At 35.8% G+C, this 22,122-nt stretch overlaps 2 protein-coding genes and 1 long non-coding RNA gene across 3 annotated transcripts in view; 2 read left to right on the top strand and 1 right to left on the bottom strand.

The window, feature by feature from the left end:
- Positions 1 to 22,122, top strand: part of LOC140334062 (uncharacterized) — a 420,558-nt gene that overhangs the window by 345,968 nt on the left and 52,468 nt on the right. The gene's annotated exons all lie outside the window — the stretch shown is intronic.
- On the bottom strand, positions 127 to 2,911 carry GPR150 (G protein-coupled receptor 150). Its single transcript, XM_072413791.1, has one exon. It carries the CDS (start codon positions 2,909 to 2,911, stop codon positions 1,655 to 1,657), a length of 1,257 nt encoding a protein of 418 aa, XP_072269892.1. The 3' UTR covers positions 127 to 1,654.
- On the top strand, positions 10,525 to 21,909 carry RFESD (Rieske Fe-S domain containing). The gene is made up of 5 exons (XM_072416148.1): positions 10,525 to 10,572; positions 11,483 to 11,670; positions 11,815 to 11,849; positions 19,732 to 20,024; positions 20,130 to 21,909. Exons 2-4 carry the CDS (start codon positions 11,493 to 11,495, stop codon positions 20,002 to 20,004), a joined length of 486 nt encoding a protein of 161 aa, XP_072272249.1. The 5' UTR covers positions 10,525 to 10,572; positions 11,483 to 11,492; the 3' UTR covers positions 20,005 to 20,024; positions 20,130 to 21,909.

Here is a 22,122-nt window from a genome sequence, read left to right as displayed (position 1 = left end):
CCCACTCATAACCTGATCACACACACAGCTCCAAGACTTTTCTAAAGCTGCCTCAATTCTCTGGAATGGTCTTCCTTGTCCTATTCGGCTATTAAATGTACAGCGCTGGGTAATATGTTGGTGCTATATAAATCCTGTTTAATAATAATATTAACACTCTCCACATACACAGAAGGCTGAAAGCAGAACTACTTCACACAATCATGTTCTGTCTACTTTATTCATTGTCCTGAACTTATAAGTGGAAAGCATAACTGACAGCCATGAATGTCAAGTTTAGATTTCTAGCTCTCCTTTTAATTCCTCTTACATACCTTCGTGTGGGCAATTTTGATATGTGATCTGCATAGACAAGTGCATTAAACTAAAGATTATGCAGATAGTGCAATAAAGTGGTGCTAAAACTTAGTAGAATCTACGCTGCTTTCTGCACCAACATTCTATCGAAATTAAATTACAAATTCTTTATTGACTCTTTCTGCAGTTACCTGCCATTTTAGTGCCAGACTGGCTTTAAAAAGGGCAGTGTAAAAAGGATGGAGCAAAACATGTGCCTAGCAATACTTACTAGTTATATTCTTCAGATGCTTTGGAACAGCCATTCTCAACCGGGTTTCCATGGAGCTACAGGGTTCCTCCAAAAGTTTTCAGTGGTTCTTCAAACTGTCAATGATTAATGACAGTTTGAGGAACCATTTGTTGATGCATGCATAGGTCTTGAGCCAACATCACAACACAACATCACCAATACTACCCTTTTCTATCAGGGGAGTATTCTAACTAGCACTGCAAGGGTGATCATTCTTTCCACATGCCATGTTAGAGCCTTTTCCCCCAATAACCAAGAGGTTTCCAAGACCCCCCAATAAACTGTTTTTCTAGGGGTTCCCTAAAAATATCTCCTGGAAAAATATATCAAGGGTTTCTTAAGGGTAGAAAGATCGAGAAAAGCTTTAGAACTTTTTATGGTTAAAAATATCACAGTAGATGCATGAGAAATCTGTAGAACAATATACTGCTTTGATGTGAGTGGATGACTTTACTCTGTTCACTCAGCAACATACAACAAAGAAACCCTTATGTCAACATATACGCTGTTTCTACAAAAATAAAACCTACTCCAAAATTAAGCCCTAGCATGTTTTTTATGTATTTTTGAGACTGCTCGAAATATGCTACCGAAAATAAGCTACTATATATAAATACATGGACTAGAGGTGCTCATTTAAGGAAAGCGCTATTGCTAGACATGAGAAATTGGGGCAAATGTTTCTAAAGGAAATGCAGTTACAAGAAATTCAAGATGGAATTCAGGGTTTGGAGAGGTATGATGATGTTCCAGAATGTGATGACATGACTATATTGGAATAAATGTTGATTGTTGTTCATGAAAAAATAAGACTTCCCCTGAAAATAAACCCTAGTGTATACAGGGTATATACAAAAAGAACATACAGAAGAAGGTTTGTACTGGGCTGCCATAACTGAATGCAAGAATACCAAATTGTAAAATATGTGCATCTGCCTTTCATATAATATTGAGTGTATTGATATCCCTAAAACTGTATTTAATTGTGATCCAGTTAGATTCAGGTTGACATGTGGGTTTCCTCTAGCTCATCTCAGCCTTAAAGCTCCATGTTGTTGTCCATTGTCACATAGAGCTGTCACATGTAGTCAGCTCCTTGTTCTTAGCTGTGTGCAGATAGGAGACTGAACGTTGAAGGACAGAAGATGTCTCCACCTCGGTGGTAGTGGTGGTGGTAGAAGATGGTTCTCTGCGGGGGGTCTGGGCACAGGATGGGAACAGCTCCCTCCGAAAGCCAAGCTCTCTGTTCTCCTGTAGGCAGCAGGTAAAGCACACCTTTTTCTTCATCCTGCTGAGAAGAACGTTGTTGGTCTTAAAGAATAAATACACATAGGGATTTACTGCGCTGTTGGTTACCACAAAGATGCCCAGTACAGCCATAACCTCTTCATCCAGACCAGTAATAGTGCCAAATGCCACCTTCATCTCCACAACAAAGTAAGGCAGCCCACATACAATGAAAAGTATAATGATGACCAAAGTCATTTTTAGGGTCTTTACCTTAGCTCTAGGAATGCAGCTGTTAGTAGCCTCCAGCTTGAATGGTCTTTTGGTGGTTTGGAGCTCACAAGCATCATTTAAGTGTTTGGAGATTTTGGGGTTCTTCCCTTTTCTCCAGATAACCCATAGAATGTGGCTGTAAGTTGCAGTCAAGATACAGACAGGTAAGAAGAAGATGGTGACAGAGCTGTATATGATATAGACCTGAAAATGCCACTTAGGTAGCTTCCAGAAGATGTTGCGGCACCTGGTGCCCTCCTCAGTCTGGGCAGCATTGAAGACTAAAGCCTGGGGCATTGAAAAGAGCAGAGCAAGCAACCAGCCCATGGCAGCAAAGCATCGGGTGGGCAAAGGTGTGCATAGTGGGTTTGTAATGACATGGTGCCTTTCCAGGGCTAATATGGTGATTATGTTAGAGGAGGCAAAGAGTCCTGAAACTTGAAAGACTTTAAAGATCCGACAAGCAACATCCCCAGCCAGCCACTCATCCTCCAATACTTCCCATATGATCTGAGAGAAAAGAGTTGTAAGAGAGACATAGAGGTCAGCTAATGCCAGGTGGATGATCAGAAAGTTGATCTTCCTCTTCTTGTCTTTGCCACTGCAGATCATATACAGGACCAGTGAATTGCCTAAAAGTGCCACAGAGAATATGACAGTCATTGCAATGATCCTGATCTGCCTGTTGTATGGGGGTGACTCCACAACCTGGCTTTGGTTGGATGAAGACATATTTGTAGCTTCCTGTAAAATTGGTATTTTATGCTCAGAAATAGAAAGGTTACCCAGAGAGAAACTCCCATACAGGAATAATTCATCCATGGCACTAGATCAGTGAAAAGCAGAGCCTGGCAGGAGAGGTGGCTGCTGTCCACTGGAAGTGTGGTGCTGAAATCTCTTGCAGGAGAGCAACAAGCTGGCACACAGGTGATCGCAACTAATCCATGGTGAGATATTGCCTTATAGAATACTTCCAAGTGTGAGCTTTTCATGTCTTTGTCCTCTGACGCTCATAGGGGGTGGTCTAGAAATGCCCCTACAAACACATTACTCATATATTATAAATGTACCAGGGATACATCAATAGTTTGTCTACAGCTCTGCAGACTTTTAATGCCATTCACCAATCTGACATATATGCTGATGTGTTGTCATTTTATATTACTTTTGATGCTTTTGTAAACCATTAGTATTGTAAACATATAATAGGACGCATATTAAAATAACTGCAGCTCTTATATGCAACAAAATAATAATAAGACGCATACAGCATTGAAACATATCACATAGTAAACAAATAGATACAATAGATCACAAATGGGTTTTAATTGTTACCAGTTCTTTTCTGATCTTTTCAGGAGCAACTGAGCAAGTAAAGGTATTAACTATATCTCTTAGTCAGGAAAATCTTTTTATTATACTTCGGTGATAAAGGGAGTAATACATCTTCAGTAAGAACAGATCTAAAGAACAGATCTCAGGGTCTGAATCTGCACAAATAATAAAGAAAATAACAGAATTAAAACAAAGAAGAAAAACGTTCTTATGCAAAGAGATGAAGGAAAGTCATTGCACACATTAACAGAGAAGGTAACAAATCTCTTTTTCTCTTTCTGCTTCTTTGTTCTCTTGTCTTTTCTATATGACTCTCTAATTATCTTTCTTTGTTTACTTGTACTGTATCAGTTATTATGCTGGCTATCCTTATTTTATTGTGTTTATTTTTTTCTTAATTCTTTTTTTCTCTTAGGTTCTCTTTATCTGTGTTTCCTTCCCATGTCCTTCATTTTCTGGGTATGTCTTTCTCCTTTTCCCTTTTTGCTGATATCCCTATGTTTTTTTACTTTTAAGTCTTTCTCTTTTTCTTCTTCTATTTATGGCTCTTCCTTTCTCCATCTGGTTGTCTTTCATTGTCTCTGTCTTTTAGGTCTTTCTTATTTTGACTATCTCTCATTCTACTGTATCTTAATTATAATGATTTTTTTAATGGTCTCTTTCATGTTCATGCAGAACTCCAGCCAAAAAGGAGCTTTTTCTGCAGTATGCATCTTGAGTCTATTTTCCTGTAGTACTTTTTTTTCTACTTTTAAGTAGTCTCAATGTTATGTCCAGCATTGTTCAACTCTCCCTGTGCCCAGGTTATCCTAGACCCAAGCCATGCTAAATTATGACAGTAAAAAGAACAGTAGCATATTGCTGAGCTCATATTTTTGTCACTCTGCTATCTCTTCCTTTCAGAATGCTTTTTTACAGCAAATTAATTGTTGCCACCTTGTACTGCTTGTTGCTCACACATTTCATCCTTGCTGTATCAAGACTTAAAAATGCTGCAATCAGGTCAGTTTAACTGTTTTATTTTAAAATGTTTGTTAACAACAGACCAAGACAACTTTTGAACGCTACATTTCAAAGTTCAACTACATCAAAAAGGTTTGGCAATTATGTGTAAAAAATGTATTAAATGTGTACTGTGGTGTTCATAGCTGAGACAAGCATAATAGTGGGGATAGCTCTGCTTTTAATGAGGCACTAGTGGCTTGAGGAGGTTGGCTTCCAAAGGTGTGAATCACTAGGTCCTCATGGGAGTGCTTTACAAGTTCCTGGAGCATTCTAATATGATATAACAACAATTCCAAAGTGCTAGCTTCTGTTTTGGTGTTAGGGGTGAACACAAGACTGTGACTGAGCAGAAGAGGAGCCAGAAAGGAATTTTAAATAATGGTTCACCACTACAGTAAGAGGCAACACTGGGGATCACATGGCTGTTGATGTAAATACGTTTTTCTGGATTTGAAGGCCTTTTCAAATGCAGAACATGAACACAAATTAGTAGGTACAGTTGGGATGGGAACCGTACTAAACGGAACACTTCTAGAGTACAGACACCTGCTTTAGTGTTTAACGTTAAGCCTGTTGATCCCTTTTTGATCCAAAAGCTCATACTTTGCATAGGACCTGAACATTTGCCAAGGAGCCTGATTTATTAAAGTTCTCCAAGGCTGGAGCTGAGTGATCCTGGAATGGATCTGGTCCAGGATTGACAATATTTTCGAACAAGTAACCAATGACTTTTAGGAAATCCATACCAGATTTGCTTGATCACCCAGCTTCACTGATGAAAGTGTATCTTCTCCAGCCTTGGAGAGCTTTAATGAATCATGTTCATGATTCAAACATTAAAAGAGTAAAAAATATAAATGTAGTCAGATAAATATAATAATGCGCGACCCCTATTGCTTATTATTATCAAGGCAGGTGTACAGACCTAAATAACCTAATGAGACATGACCTTTTTTCCTGATATCTGTCTCTGCCAGTATAGCATTATTCAACCTAGAAATGAAAAGAATGGCAGAAAACATGTTACCAGAGAAAAAAAATAAAGTGTATGAAAGTGGAAGCCTGCAGAAATGACTCTTACTAGTTCAGATATATCTGGACATATGGCTGAGCTTTTCTTGTTTTATTGGAAACCAACAGGAACAGCAGAAAAAATGTTCTCTCGCATTTTATTTTGCATGCTTTAAATTGAATACTATCACCCAGTGGCAGAAGTACCAATTGAATTTTAATACATGAGAATAGTTGTTGCACATGTGACTGTATACATAGCATGCTAATACATTTAGCTTTTTTTCTTTGAGCTGTTATAATCATTATCATTGTTTTTTATCTAAGAAAAACTCACAGTACAGAAAAAATATGACAAGTAGCAAATTAAGTCAAGTGGAAAAAATAGGACAGAAACTATCTTTACTTGCTTAACAACATGTGAAGTTTCAAGGAAACCCTTATGAACTTTTTAAAAGTAAAACTTCTGCCTAAAAAAAAACTCTAGAAATTGACAAAGATTGCCTTTTTTAGTTGGAAAAGCCTCTTGAGTTCTACAACTTTTCAAAAGCAATATGTAGTGTATTTTTATTTCTTGAATAGCTCTGGGTTTTCTAAAGCATGATTTTTAATGTCACATAAATCTATTTTAAAAATGGAATCTAGAGGATTCCAATGTTTTGCTCTCTAATGGAGCGCAGTCAATCATTTGCTAGGTCAAGTGTCAGCTACTTTCTTTGATCATTTACTGTACTGGTGACTGCAGATCCATTGTTATTACTGCTCTTACACTGCAGGGATATACTGGTTATTGCTCTCATTATAATCAATTTTCAGTACTCTTTCCTCTGATGCACTTGATTATGCAGGTTTCATTATATGGTCCACAAAAAGCTCATTACACAGACAACAAATTTGATATCCATTACCAATGTTACTAGCCCTACTTGGTAGGTTTTCAAAAAAGAGAGCAGGGGATGTTTGCTATGACTATGCGGCATATTATACTGCCTGTCAAAAAAAAACAAGTCACAAATTCTAATAATTTGTTGGACTGCTCTTAGTTTTTATTATGACTTATGCCATGGTATGGTTTCAATAAGCTTATGTCACACCATTCATTTTTGTAGAAATTTGCATTATTTTGCTCCAAGATCATGAATTGATGATGGAAGAGTCTGACCACTGTGTAAAGTCTTCTGCTGCAAATCTCAATGAGGGTAAGGTTTGGACACTGTGGTGGCCAGTCAAAATGCAGTGCCAGTACAAATAATGACTCATGCTCCCTGGACTAATCTTTCACAAATTGAGCCTGGTATTATCATCATGGAACATGCCTATGCCATCAGTGAAGAAAAAATCCATTGATAGAAAAACACGGTCGTATTCAGGTAGTCAGCTGATCTCATTTTTGGGCACATATCCTTTCTGAACCTACACCTGACAAACTAAAGCAAGCAGATCATAACAATGCCCCACAGGCTTGGGGACTTTTTTGGCCAGGCAGTGTATAAAATAAAGAATCTGACGTTTACCACAGGTGAATCTTGCAGTTTGGCAAAAATCACACTGAAGGGACCTAAAAAGCAGAACTAAACCCTGCTTAACTTACCTGTCCCTGTGCTATCACAGGCTGCCATCATCTTCCTTCTTCTCCTTCTAGTTGTTGAAAGGGTCTGAGACACTCCATTTTGTTGCCTGAGACACTCCATTTTGTTTCAGTTTTTAGTTATGAGAGCTTAGTTGTGAGAACTAAATGTGTTCTTTGGTTGTTTAGACTATATATGTATAAACCCGATGTTCTGCCAAGATGAGTGTCCTTGTTAATTCTGCTAAACTCAGATAATGTCGATTGTTTATTAATAACAAGGTGTTTTGTATGTGTCTGAAATTATGTCGCTAAATAATCTCATTTAGGATACATATATATTAGTGAATTTCCATTCCATTCTAATAAATGAGCATGCGCAACGGCATATTGTTATGGTATATAAACTAATGTTTGTTATAATAAAGTTGAAGATTGCTTGATACCATACGAGTGTATGCGTCGTTGACCAATTCTTCCCAGGCGCCTGTTCTGATGCACTGAGGGACACTGGGATGGTGAGAGATCACAGAGGAATAGAGCCAAGAAACCTGCAGATCCTTTCAGTTGCAAACTTATTTCATCTTGATTGGCTAGGCTGGTATGAAGTAACTCTTGTGCATGCACATGGGCGTTCATTCAGTCACAGCCAGTGCAGGGGAAGCCGGGGTATTCTGAATACCAACACTGAGCTGTGCATATGGACCAGATCAGGCAGGTAAGAATGATTTATGCATGTCCCTTATATGCTTGCAATAACGCCATGCCAGTTTCAAATTTAGGTATATATGTACCAAGACTATTAATGGTCATATGTGTAAGCCACACTTCCAAGGGGTCTTTTGGGTTTCTTTGCTGTAATCTCCAGGATATGATTGTTGGATGTCCCACAGGTGCATTTTTTGCGAAGTTCTCTGTTCTGTTTTTGGGGTATTTGTTTTGTATATTTTGATGGTCAATAAAGTTTGTGTTTCAGTTCAATGTTTTTGTGTTTTCTTTGGCCACTTATAAGTCCCAATGATTTTAATCCAAACATCACATTTGCTACTCTATAAAAACGCCACTATGTATTTAGCGTAGAAGAAACCATATGAAAAAAAAATGGTAAAAATCCTAGAAATAAATTTGTTCAAAATACATGCAGTTAAATATGCCTTTTTATAACGAGTAGGAAGCAGTATTAAATGTTCTGTGTGTAATCATTCTGTGGCTGGAGTTCATGGTTACTGTAAGGGTCCTAACATGAGCCCTTAAAGTTGGGCTGCTCCTTCATACCTCCCACACCTTATCAGTGAGCTTGCCTATTAGATATTGGATGATACTTGGAATGCTCATGAAGATATGTAAATGTATCTGCAGTCTCTGTATTTTGGTTTTGAAATCAATTACTAATTTTATGGAAACCTAATTAATGCATGAGTAGCTGTGCACGCAGGTGCATGCTCGGACAAGAACATAATTACTAGAGTGGGTAGCCTGACTGCCACACTTAATCATTTCTCAGCAAATTAGGAGAGTACCCAGGCAACTGGCAAGATATGGCTAAGCAGACTAACATTACTAAACAGGTTACATTTTTATAAATGAACTAAAAAAATGAAAGGTTCACGAAAATGTGGTGCATTTGTCTTGTTCTGTGTCAGAGCAGTGGTACCAATATGAAAAGTAACTCTACTGGGAGTCAGTCATGGGGAAAAAATTGAGAAACACAATACTGTACAATGAAGTACCTTGGCCATTTATACTCAGGTAGGAACTTAACAAGGGTTGGGGGTGAAATACATACAAGGACATATTCAAAATATTGTATTTACAGATATATTTTTATTTGCATGCAAGCTATGGCGCATACAGTCAACAGCCAGTTGCCATCTGTGACTATTATGTGGTAGCACCGTTTGATTTTTATCAATTGTAATATGTTGGTGTATGATTCTAATTTCTGAGGCTGACAGACAATGCCCGATGATAATGGTGACAATCAGTTCTGTGACATTATTATGTCATTTAGGAAGCTTATTCCACTCAGTCAAGCATTTATCAATGATGTTGAGCATGTGCAGGATACTGAATAACAAGAGTAGATAGCATGCAGACATGGCACTGACATTCAAGAACACAGTGTATGCATATTGATGCAGCCTGTGAAGGACACAGCATACAATGAAAATAAGTATAAAAGTATACAGGACCTATTCATCTCCATTACTGACTGACAGTGATTGACAGTAGACAGCATAGGGAGCTAATAAAAATATGTCAGCCTACATAAAATCACGTTGCATTTCTAGAAAGATCAAAAGGTATTTTCTGCACTTACTAAAAATATTTTATGCCTGAAAACTATTACAGGCACCACAATGACTAATAAATTGCAAACTTTTACATTTTCCTTTTGGGATTAGTCCTAAACTCTCACAAAAATACTTCATTTTGTAGAGCAGTGTAAGTAAAAAACATTAGAATTATATTGCTAGATGCTATCTCTCCCTTCACGCTATACATCCTGTAAACAGTTTGTCTGAACTGATCTCTAGATCTGTACAGGCGCAATGGTGGCTGAATATTTACTTTGAAGACACTGTAGAACATTATTTCATTATTGCTGTTAGCTGACATAACTACTTACCATCCAACTTAAGCTGCGTACACACTTCCAACTTTTATCGTTGGAAATGAACGACGAACGATCGATTGGTCAAAAATCGTTCGTAAAAAAAGTAACCAACGACGCCGACGAACGAGAATAGTCGCTGGAAATGAACGACCGGACCGGCGGATCGGATTGGACGACGATCGTTTACCATCTATCGTGTGTACGGTCGTTCATTGATCGTCCATGGTCTGAGCATGCGCGATGAACGAACGTTCGTTCACTTCCTGTCGTGCACGTCACTTCCTGTATCGCTCAAACGATCGCATCTATTGTGTGTACAATATCTGCGAACGATCGTGTCCTTATCTGCATGTACAGGATCGGTGCTATACGATCGTTCGCCGATATCGTGCAGGATCGTTCGTCGTTCGTTTACCAACGATAATTATTGGAAGTGTGTACGTAGCTTTAGAAGAGAAGGGGGACAATACCAAACCTAAATTTCATAAGTATTGCCAACCTGGGAAAGGAAGTACCTGTAATAAACTTGTAAATACATTTTGGGGTAGGATTAACTGCTACAGGTTAATTAAAAACAGGAAATATTAAAAAGGTAAATTTTCTGGTGACATACGCAACAACATACTGTAAAAGTTCTCCTTTAGATATGAAAGCCCACTGTTAATAATCAAATTTATATTTTTTTAATGGGGGTTCCTGGGCTATTTAAAACACAAAACACCAAATGTTTTAGCAAACTGTACTATATGAATGAGTGCCAAAAGCACATTTAGGTTGTGTAACTTATCTCAGCATTGTGTAAAAGCTTTCCAGAAAGCAAAAAAATGCAGATTTAGGAGTCCTGCCCATGTTATCAGATGGGTGGGGTGACGAGTTAAAGTCACACACTGTGCTGTTTCTATCACTTTCTGCACTTTGTGAGTAACTGGACCAGTCATCAAAACTTTGGTAAGTTACACTGTACACTTCATATACAATGACATATCTTTCATTACTTTTATATTGTAATATTATCGCTTGTTCTTGAACAATATTTAATATTATGTTGGAAATAAGAAATATCTGTATTGGTATATATTACACAAGTATTTCACCTTTATATACATGCAGAAGTGATCAATTCAACAAGTAAGCTGGTGCCCTACATAAAAGCAACTCTTATCAATAGTTGGGGCAGCAAGGCATTAAACTTAAAAACCTATGGGTGGTTTAAGATGTTATGGCCAACACTTTGATTTCTTTATGTTAACAAAAAATTCAGGAAACAATATTAACCAGCTGATGACAGTGAACATAAATTTCAACCTAATTAAGTAAATGTAATTTTAATATACCGTATGTATTTGGTAGATGATACAGTATTACATTATAGTTACACTTTCATGCAATATTTTACCATCACATCAAATGCCAGAATGACTTGTTAAAGTTTAGTGGTATAAATATATATATATTTTTGGATATATTTTTTGGATAATTCAGGAAAGATGTCACTCTTATTTTTGACAGCCCAAATTAGTGCTTTCTTGTCATATCACACCTGTAACTGAAAGAGCCATTATTTTATTCTAACAATAAGCGCAGCCTCTGACATTTTGTGGCTGACATTTAGGACAGGTGTAAATTAAAAAAGACTATTTGAAGCTGTCGGTTGCTCATTAAACTGACCTGCATAAACGAATGTCCATCCAGGGACACTTGTGTGACATTGCAACATGTGAAAAATATTTTTCAAGATGTATTTTTAACAGATTACTGTACAGTAGATGTTATTCACAATATTAAAAATAAAAAAAATATACTTTCTTTTTGAAGCAATTTTTGCATTTCTATTCCTTTGACATTTTTCTTGGTACAGTCTAAAGGAAATGGGACAGCAGCAATCAGGAGTTGCAGAGCCAGAGGAGATCGATGAAGGTGCCGTATTGGTGGCACAAGTAGAAGACCTAAAGACAACAAAGAGGCTAAGAACCACTGTGAATGATAGAGAAATTGTAATATTTCATCACTTGGGGAAATACCATGCCTTAGATCTCCGTTGCTACCGTAAGCAATTTTTACATAAAAAAAAATATATATATGTATATATTTATATATATATGCCGTTGTATAGATGTATATATATACACACAAACACACTCATTCTTGTTATAAACCCAGTGTAACTTTTTTATGTCTTGTTTCTTGCAGATGCGGGAGGGCCATTACATCTTGGAGAAATTGAGGTATGCTTTATCATAAGGCACTAAATGCTCAGTTAACAAAGCCATACACAAGAACAGGAATCATTGTTTTCAGCCATGTGACAATCATTTTCCAAAATCAATGAGGTTGTAAAATTACCTCATTTTGTATATTAAATCGATAAGTCTGGTCAACAAACATGTTCTTGCCAAACAGATTAAAGTCATTTTAGGTTATGTTTGATTCACAGATTCCAAATATGTTATTGGCTTTGCTAGATTGGGTCCAGTTTTTGAAATAATGACTTCAATAATAACCTCATAGAAAACTAATGAAACCTGAAATTTAAGCAAAATAAACTAGATATGCCTATTTATACAAAATTAAATTTTTGAAATACTAAATGTCAATATTTTCTATATTTAGTATATCTACAGAGTTTAAGAGCAAGTTTTGTACCAGTTCTTCATAATTTTGTTCTTTATGGTTACCCAAGAAGTTCTTGACAACCATGACATAGCTGTGCTAGGCAGAAGCTTCAGTATCAGTCATGTAACTTGTGAAATTTGAATCATTTATCAGTTACTGAATCTGGGGTCCATCAAAGATTCCTGTTTTTAATTTTTCAGTACTCAATCTAGGGAAGAAATGTATTTGAAGCAAATTGCTTCATTAATCCCAACTTTATGTGTAGTGGAGAGAAAAATTTTTTTTTTGTCAACCATTGGCTCGTTTATGATGTTCGCTGCACCTTTTTTCATGTTTTCCCTTGGAGGCTATGTCACTTTTTTTCCAGTTATCCTGCTTTGCTCTACTATCCCACAAGCAGATGAAACATGGATACGTTGGATGCATCCACTTTGCTGTCCAATTAGGATGTTCACCATTTTTAATCAACACATATGGAACATTAGTGTTCATGATAGCAAAGCTTTTGTAAGACCATTTTGATATTTTTATATTCTTCTTTAAGTCTCTATCTTCACTAAAATATGGTTGGAGTGTCACCTCTCTTGTCCTATAAACCGTTATTTTTACTTCTGGTCTCAGACGGTTCTTTTCTTTTAGTCCGGTTGCTTGTTTTGATAGACTTAGGTCACATATTAAATCATTGAGCTCTTCTTGGGAGAACTGTTGGTTTGGTGACACACTTCCTTCATAATCACTTCCACTGCTAACTCCTGGATTACACTCCAAACCTTGTATATCCACCATGTTGGATACAGGAAAATCAGGGAGTGTACTGAACACTGGTATGGGAACATCAGCACCATGTGGCACAGGTCGTCTTGCTGATTCCAAATCAGGGTACTCCACTTGATTTTCTTGTAACGAATGAAACCTTTTACATTCACAGCACAAAAATAACAATCATTATGATGATTTTTGGGCTCTCGCCATACCATAGGTATACCAAATTTCAAACTTTTCAGTTTTCCATTTTTCCACTGACGTAGACACCCTACACAAGGTTTGCATACCATATGGAGAGCCCAATACTTATCTTGGTCCCCCAGCTTAATACCAAAATATTCAAAATGTATAAATAAAAAGAAGAAGAAGGCAAACAAAAGTTTATCGAAAATAATGCTACATTTAATAAATAAAATGCAAAACATCGGTGTATAAAAAGACTGATAATAATATGCTGTGTTAACATTTGTTGCTGGTGAAATCATCTATTCTGATTCCTGTATCACAAGAACTAGAGCCAATTCAATAAAACTGATGTCATTTCAGGATTCAGCAGACCTGAAATACACAATATACAAAGAAATTTTTTTTGTTGAGCCGTGTAATTATCCTGGTGTTTAGACTTTGTGAATTGCACCTTATTACCTATTTTTATTTAATCTAGGTTGCCATAGACTATAAATGACAGTTGTCTATATGGACACATCTTGACTATCCTCAGATCTTGCCTTACATGTGTATTTGCATGCATTTGTATGTGAATGGAGCAGAGCAAATGCTATCTTGTGAAATGTAGATGTCAGCTGGTGTCCATAGATAACACAGCTCAACAAAAAAAAAACATTTTCACTTGTAGAGAAAAGCAGGATCCCTAGAAAAAAGTGACATTGCCTCCAGGGGAAAACATGAAAAAGGTGCAGCAAACATTATTAAAAAACCAATGGTTGACAAGGAAAAAATAATTCTCCCTCCACTACACATAAAGTTGGGATTATTGAAGCAAATTGTCAGAGCTCTAAACAAGGACGCTGATTGCTTCAAATACATTTGTAGATTCTTCCCTGGATTGAGTACTGAAAAATTTGGATTCGGAAACTGATAAATGATTCAAATTTCACAAGTTACATGACTGATACTGAAGCTTCTGCCTGGCACAGCTATGTCATGATTGTCAAGAACTTCTTGGGTAACCATAAAGCACAAAATTATGAATAACTGGTACAAAACTTGCTCTATCTAACTTGAATATAGATAATATTGACATTAGGTATTTTAAAATTTTAATTTTGTATACGTAAGCATATCTAGTTTAATTTTGCTTAATTTCATGTTTCATTAGTTTTCTATGAGGTTAATATTGAGGTCACTGTTTCAAGAATTAGAGTCAATCTAGCAAATCCAATACCATGTTTGGAATCTGTGCATCAAACATAACCTAAAATGACTTTATTCTGTTTGGCAAGAAAATGTTTGTTGACCAGTGTAATAGTTTTATTACCCACATACAGAGATGACCATCTCACATATGTAGATAGGTGAAGAATGAGACAAAATTCAAACCTTCAAACTTCATCAGTAATTGCCCAAATGGTTTTCCTTTACAATCATTATGTCATACTGTACTGTATTTATCCAACAAAATCTACTATGCTATTGCAAGTGCTCTGTACCCTCTAGTGGTCAAAGGACACATTTTCCTTCCTTCCAAAGTACTTTTTGTCCTGAAAAGTGATAAGAAATTATATTATTGATATTGGTACTTATTTATAAATTCACATAGTCCCCTTTGAAAATAATACAAATGACTGAACCTGGTCTGCTTCTTAGAATATTGAATATTTTGAATAGTAGTTATAGGTAAAACTATGAAATCGTTGTTATTCGATATAGATTAAAAGTTATTTTTTTGTTTCATGTATATTTGTTCAGTAGTTTTCATAAAGTTTGTATTGTACGTCCAGTGTGTTAAATTTAACAGGTATATACTATCACATAAAAAAGGATGAAGTTTGCATTTGGCACTATCATTGGTTGAAGGTGAATCCTGTGGTTAGGCTGTTATATACAAATTATTCCAGATCCAGCTAGGAGAATTTTCTTGAACCATAATAAATCAAGCATGACTGCATGATAATGCAGCAAGTAGAGAAGAGCCAACAGGGGGATTTTTCTTTAGCCCAGTATGGGGATATTATAAAGGGGGTGTGGAACAGCCATAAAGTACATGAGAATAAAGTGAAAGCTGACAACTGCATAGAGAGAGATTAGGTTAGGAAACTATACTGTAATTCTGATTGCTATATCTCTTGGCATTTAAACCCTGTATTGCTTTTTGATCATATTATTTGCTGTTTTTGTTTTAACACACTCATTAGTGGGATATTTCTGGCATATCCTTGCATAATTTTATGAAGATTATAGTGAACAGGCAAGCAAGTGTGCTTTATTGGCAAAAGTGACATTGCCTGTCCCCTTCTGTACTAAAGACCTGACTGCTCGCAGGAACTTAAAAAAAATAATAAAATAATAGTTTGTAGTTAGAATAAACTTAATTGCCCTCAAAAAAATGTTGTTTGTTTTTCTGACATATATTGGTGAGCATCTAAATAAACTACTGTTATACCTTGATGTTCCTAGTTTTAACTGTAATACTTAGCCTGGTATGTGATGCATTCTCTGTCATTCTCTGTAGAGACCTGTGTGTAGAATGGAATGTTTCTGACGGAATAAATACTGGTCAGCCTAGTGGAGAAGTTTTTATGAATGTTTAATAAGTGAGAATAGTAAGGAATATTAGGGTTGGATACTTGTATATACATTTTGTATTAGCCTGCCCTAATAATTACAACTGAATAACTAGAGAACCTTTATATCCATAGGTAAACTGAATAAGTATAAGAATAAGAATCCTTCTCATGTATTTGTTTTTCTCTGTTTATTTAGTTTTTTTTGGAAGAACTTTATAGAATCTAACTAGAACTAATAGAATCCTAAATAAGTCTCTGTCGGTTTGAGTGAGGGAAGGGGCATTTGGTGTATACAGGTTCAGTGCTGTACTTTCTGTGTACTGTGACATTATATTCTCCAAATATATTCTTTTTTGGGAATTGAAAATAGATGACTGTGTATTATTATTGTTTTGGGCTCTGTATCAGTTAACGATAGCTCCAGTTGTATGAGACCATATTGAGTCTAGAACTATAGTGTGTGGTACATATTAAAACATATATGTATCCTCACTGTAGGTAGCAGAACTGTAGGTAGTATTTACCATTGGAACTGGATAGTATAAAATGGTTTAAAACTAAATTCGCACACACACTTGCAATATTAGTCGTTGGAAAGGATCTTTTTTACGATCCTTTCCAACGACTATTATTGCACGATGCATGAACGAGTGCTGTACATACAGTGCTGGACGTGTGTACGTAGCTTAAAACAATGATAATTGGTTTATTATTTATTTTGTTTTTCTCTCATTTACCTTTGTTGGGGCATTTGAGGAGTATGTCTGCAGTACAATTTGGTAATATCAATTCCATGACTTTATCCGCTGTGGAATGTTCCCTAATTTGCATCTAAAATTTGATAGTCAGTCCTATCCCTAGCTTTTTCCCTAAACTTCATAAATTGTTTAGATATTTTGGATTTAAAATTTCAAATCTTGGATCATCCAGATGTTCTCTGATGTAATATACATTATTCAGAATCACAATACTTCCTTTGTCTGTAATGAGTTTCATCTCTTCAACAGTTTAGATAACCCCATAACTTTTTTATTCTTTAGGAAAGGTGTTCTTTGCAGTCCCTAAAGCAGCAAAGTAACCCCATAACATAACTTTACCAGCATTATATTTTACACTTGGGGTGAGGTTCTTCTCCTGAAATCAGCTTGTGCTAAACGAGTTACTGTCACCAGACAACTAATTCTTTGGAATTATCAACCCGAAGCACATTGCTCTACAAATCCTTGTTATTGCCTGTATGTTCCATGGCAAATTGTAGACATGTTTTGAAAGAGATATCTGCAGATCATGTGATGAAATTTTGGGGTTCTTATACATCCTACTTGTAAATTATTTTCCTTACAATGAATTATTTGATTTTCAATGATTTGGCCATCTTTTTAGTCTCCTAGCTAGATTCATAGGCATTGTTTTTCTGGGGGCATTAGGGAGCTACTCTGACCTTGGCATGATGACACCACACTCAAGAGAACGACCAAACACAGATTTTTATGGATTCATTAAAATTTGACCTACATACTTTTTAAGAAGGATGTTATCATGATAATCTACTGAATCTGATAAGACTTGAAATGGTGATAAATCTAGGGGTGTACTAAGTTTTTGTCATGTGACAAATTAGCATTTTCATTTTTTTAAATTATGAGCATGAATATAGCATGGTAACTTCACGTGTCATTTGTGTAAGAATATTACTTTTATCTGCAAGCAGTGCTTTGATGATTATCTGACGTTTATCCGCTCAGATTTATTGAACTAAAGTTAACAGTTTATATGAGGTATACTTACTTTTTCATGATGATATATGAGATATAGATGTGTGGACATGTGAATTTCTTTTAATTGAGGACTAGCCTGTTACTAGACATGTATTATAATTTCCATTGTAACTATTTGTCGAACAAAGGAATGGAGACTGTTCCAAAATACAAAATAATGCTTTATAAAGCAGTAATAAAGTAATACAGTATCAAGGTGTTCTGCTTGAATCATAATCACCTTATAGGTTTACCATTCAGAATGGTCGAGGCTGAACTGTTAACAACAAGCTACTTCTGTGAACCTGTCAGCAGAAGTTAGCTAAAGCTCTATACTACAAGCCTTTTAGCTATTTTACATGTAAGTGCATACAAACCACCATGCAAGGTGAAAGAAACTGTATACAGAATGTTCCCTCTCTTTGTAGATAGTTTTTTGTAGAAGCAGCAGACTCCTAAGAAATGATTGTATTACACAAATTATTTGTGAGATATCTTGTGATTATATGTGACATAGGAAATGCATATGTACAAGGTGTTGTTGTGATATAGAAGTCAGCAGGAAGACCATGGCACGTTATCACCCTGTACAAGCTCCAGTGCTTTGATGTCATGCGTGTTATCAGTAACAGCATACATGTGATAACCATATCCTGCCAAAAAGATGGAGACTGTACTACAAAAGCATGACCTATGTCTATGGCATATACATGTGTCATTAGATATAAATAGCATTGGAGTATGTGAAGATTTTTTCTTATTTGTACCTAATTCTACAATGTATTCATCACTATACATATCACTATACTAAGTCATAAAATGTGTGAAAGAGATACCATTAAATAACTCACACCGTTTGCTATTTTTATATTCATATTGGGCACTTTTCATGTTTCTGTCTTATACTAAATTAAAATGGCATTTTATTTTGTAACTTACAATACAATCAGTCGCAAAAAATTTTTTTATATAAAAAAGTGATAAAATGACACAGCCAACTATCCTACTGAAAACAGAGTTCAATGGAAAACATGTTTTTTTTCAATAGTCAGAGCACACTTTTGGAATAAAGCTAGCTGTGTTTAGAGAATGTAACATTACATGTATATAATACACAATCTGGGGAGATGCATATGCAGTCAACAAAAAGATATGAAAGGTCATCACTTTCAGATAAATTCTCTTGTAAAGCCTACTCTGTTTATGTGACTTAAGCAACCTTAGTGCTTTGGATAGTATATAGAAGAGTTAAATTCCCTGCCCAGTTATACTGCTGTCTGTGTTGTATTGGAATATTTACAATTACTTTCTGTTTTTGTGACTGCTAGCACAGGAACAGAATTCAGGGAAATTCTTTTATCTTACAATTAGTAAGTTGAGAAAAAAAAACTTCCAATGGGGACACCAATTTCAATGATAACTGACACAAGTACTGAAAGTTGAACTTTTTCTTTGGTTGCATTCCGCTCACATCTTGTTGTTTCTAATGGTTCAAGAAGTGAAAAATGTATCCCTAGGGGAAATCATGGGAAGAAAACATTAAAAAATGTCACATAGTTGTTCCTGAAATGCCCTAATAATAAAAAATTCTTAGTGAATTTTTATGAACAGGAACATTTCTGATTTTTGCTTAGTGATGCCATAAAATACTTTCTTCTTTCAAGAAGAATGTTGCTTATGTTACTTACACTTCAGTTCTTTATATTGATTTATAGTTGATAGTCACTCCCCAGTGTTTTTACACAGATTTGTATTCATAGGTGTGTTTGACTAGGTTTGTTACTTATTGTTGATTTCTTAGTACACATTGGGCCTGATTTATTAAAGGTCTCTGGCAATACTATCAAGGGAGAAAGTAGGTGATCCAGGGAACCTGGAATGGATCTGGTCCATGAGTGAAAGCATTGGCCAACTAATAGAAAAATACTTTTAGGAATCCATTCCAGGTTTGATGGATCACCCAGGTAATCCTATGATAGTCTATCTTCCTCAGTCTTGGGGATCTTTAATAAGTGAGGCCCATTGTCTAAATAGGGTGTCTGGTGGACTAAAAAAATTCCACATTTGTAAACTCCCTGAATAACTACTAACTAGGAAAGTAGAAGTAATACTCTAATACTGTTAAGAAAATAGAGGTTATCTGTTTAAATCATTATCTATTTCTGTGATTTTAAGCACTAGTAAATGAAAAAAGATTGACACACCCTGTTTCTGTTTGTTTGCAGGATATCGATGGACGGACTTGTGTTATTTGTCCTTGGCACAAATATAAAATTGTTTTGGAAAATGGTGAAGGACTATATCAAGGTGTTGACCCCCGTGATCCTAAGAAGAGTAAAAAATGGTTCTCTAAAGGAGTGAAGCAACGGACTCACAAAGTGTCTGTCAAAAATGGTGGTGTCTATGTTACATTATCAGACCCTAGCAATATGTGTGACTCTGATTTTTATGCAAATGAGAAGTTTAACGACCAACCTTGCCCTGATCCAGTGATCTAGTAGAATAAGCATTTTACAAGGTAATTTTCATTTTTTATATATATATATATATATATATATATATATATATATATTACAATTTTTTTGTGTTATACTAATGTGTGCTGGATTCTTCTGGTTTCTAGTTTCCATCTCCATGACCTTAACGGAATCCTGTCTCTGCCACTTCAATACATTAATTTATTGACCCAAGACAAGTATACAGAAAATTATATTTAATTCACATCAAACCTGCTGCCACTTAGAGGAACACTGTTTACAAATATCTTCTAGATGCAACATGTATATGGGTGTCAGATGTCTATTGGTGGTTTGCTTGAAATTCAGTGGATTGGTCAGGGTATGTTGGTGCCCTGTGTTGCCTTTAATTCCTAAGTTATTTATATAGGTTCACATATATTAATAACTGCAATACTGTAGCTAAAACACCAGAAATTGAAGAAAATCCGCAATAAAAACACTGGTAGCAATGAAAACATGCATGCAACACAATGCACGCAGCTAAAGCACTGCAAATAAAAAAAACATAGACTTGATTGGTGGTACTCAAAATAATGGAGAGTGTGGCCTGACATTTTTTTGGCCTGTTATTTATTTGTTTTTGTTTTGCTGTAGTGCGTATAGAAAAAAAGTTGGGAGTAAAATAGGACTTTTGTTAGTACCTTTCAGGATTTGGGTCACTTTTTGCCAAAAATTAATGGTTAGTGACAAGGACAATAATTATCCGCAATATTGGTGATCATAATCTCTATAATAACCCTCAGCTATTTTACCGTTGTCTGCAGTAATAGCCTTGAGAACTGGTGCCAGCCACTGCAATATTAACCCCCAATAAACCCCAGGAATGTTTTCGGTGACTTCAATACTATCTGCTATCGTTGGTGTCAGGAAACACAATACTAACCCCCATGTTGGTAGTCAGTTCTTTAGCTTTTTTTCTCATTCATTGGATGTCATTAACAGTGATATTTAAAGCTCCTTTCATTGTTGTTCAGTAGCAGTGTTTGTAACCCCTCACATTTATGGTTAGTGACATGGCTAAGAATACCTCAACACACACTGGTGATCAGTGGCAGGGTGTACATACCAGATCACATATGCTGATGACATAGGTCCAGGACTTATACTTTTACTGTCAGTTCTGGTCATATCAGGTACCTCTCTGAGGTTTTTATGTATAAAAAATATATCTATCCAAAAAGAGAGACAGTTGAGTAGGAAAGAGGAACAAAGAGATCCATTCCCTTAATCAGGGCCAGTTAGAGGATATAGTTCCACTTTTTAACCAATAATATATTCTGAAATAAAATGTTCATGTATAGTGTATATACTGAATATATATACTACATTTCTTTACTGATAAAAAGGTATTCAGTGCTGTTTGGATTGTTAAACTTGCTGAAATTAAAGTTTTCTTTTTGAAATATCAGTATTACCTCAGGCTGTGACAACCTGAGCTGTCCTAGTGTGGGGTCCCGCTGGTGTTGATTTTGCCTTTTTTTTTGTGGCGCCAAATTACTGTGCTATTATTCATTTCAGTTTACAGGGCACAGCTGTATTGTTACACAACAGCCTGTGAAATTAAGCATCTTGTAGGTGTTAGCTTTAATGAGATTTTAAAGCCTGAATCAAACTTTATTGTAACAATCTGTATTTTTTGTGTTATTAAAGTAACATTAAACCTTGATGGGAAAAATGTGGTTTACTGTGCCTCCTTTTGGACCAATTCCCCCTACTACCTCTCTATCATTCACCAAAAGTGTTATGCTAGGCTAGGCCTTTTTACCAACATTTTAATTATTGCATTTCTTTTTTGAAAACTGTTTTTGAAAAATAGGTATGAAAAAATACGTTGGGCATCAATTCTTTGTGGTAGTCATGGGTGTAAATTTTACTTACATATGTGTGGTGAAATAAATCATAATTTTAAAAGAGGTTCCTTTTTGTCATCTCAATTAGTTGTGAGGTGTGACTCTAGCATTGGGTACTCTCCCCTTGTGCATTGGTATGTATATGTGTAAGTAGTGTGTGTATAGAAGTGTATGCAGTACGAGTATGTAATGTATGTGCATGTACATGTGTATTCAGTGTGTTTGTATGTGCGTTTCTATACAGTGC

The sequence above is a fragment of the Pyxicephalus adspersus genome, chromosome 6 (genome assembly GCF_032062135.1).
Source record: "Pyxicephalus adspersus chromosome 6, UCB_Pads_2.0, whole genome shotgun sequence".
In the NCBI taxonomy this organism is placed as follows: domain Eukaryota; kingdom Metazoa; phylum Chordata; class Amphibia; order Anura; family Pyxicephalidae; genus Pyxicephalus; species Pyxicephalus adspersus.
Note: the sequence above shows the minus strand (reverse complement) of the source record. Positions and strands in the feature narration are given on the sequence as shown.

Coding starts and splice junctions, on each gene's coding strand:
- RFESD (XM_072416148.1), top strand. CDS start 11,493: ATGGGACAGCAGCAATCAGGAGTTGCAGAGCCAGAGGAGATCGATGAA. Junction 11,671..11,814: donor CTTAGATCTCCGTTGCTACC/GTAAGCAATTTT, acceptor TGTTTCTTGCAG/ATGCGGGAGGGCCATTACAT. Junction 11,850..19,731: donor TACATCTTGGAGAAATTGAG/GTATGCTTTATC, acceptor GTTTGTTTGCAG/GATATCGATGGACGGACTTG.
- GPR150 (XM_072413791.1), bottom strand. CDS start 2,911: ATGGATGAATTATTCCTGTATGGGAGTTTCTCTCTGGGTAACCTTTCT.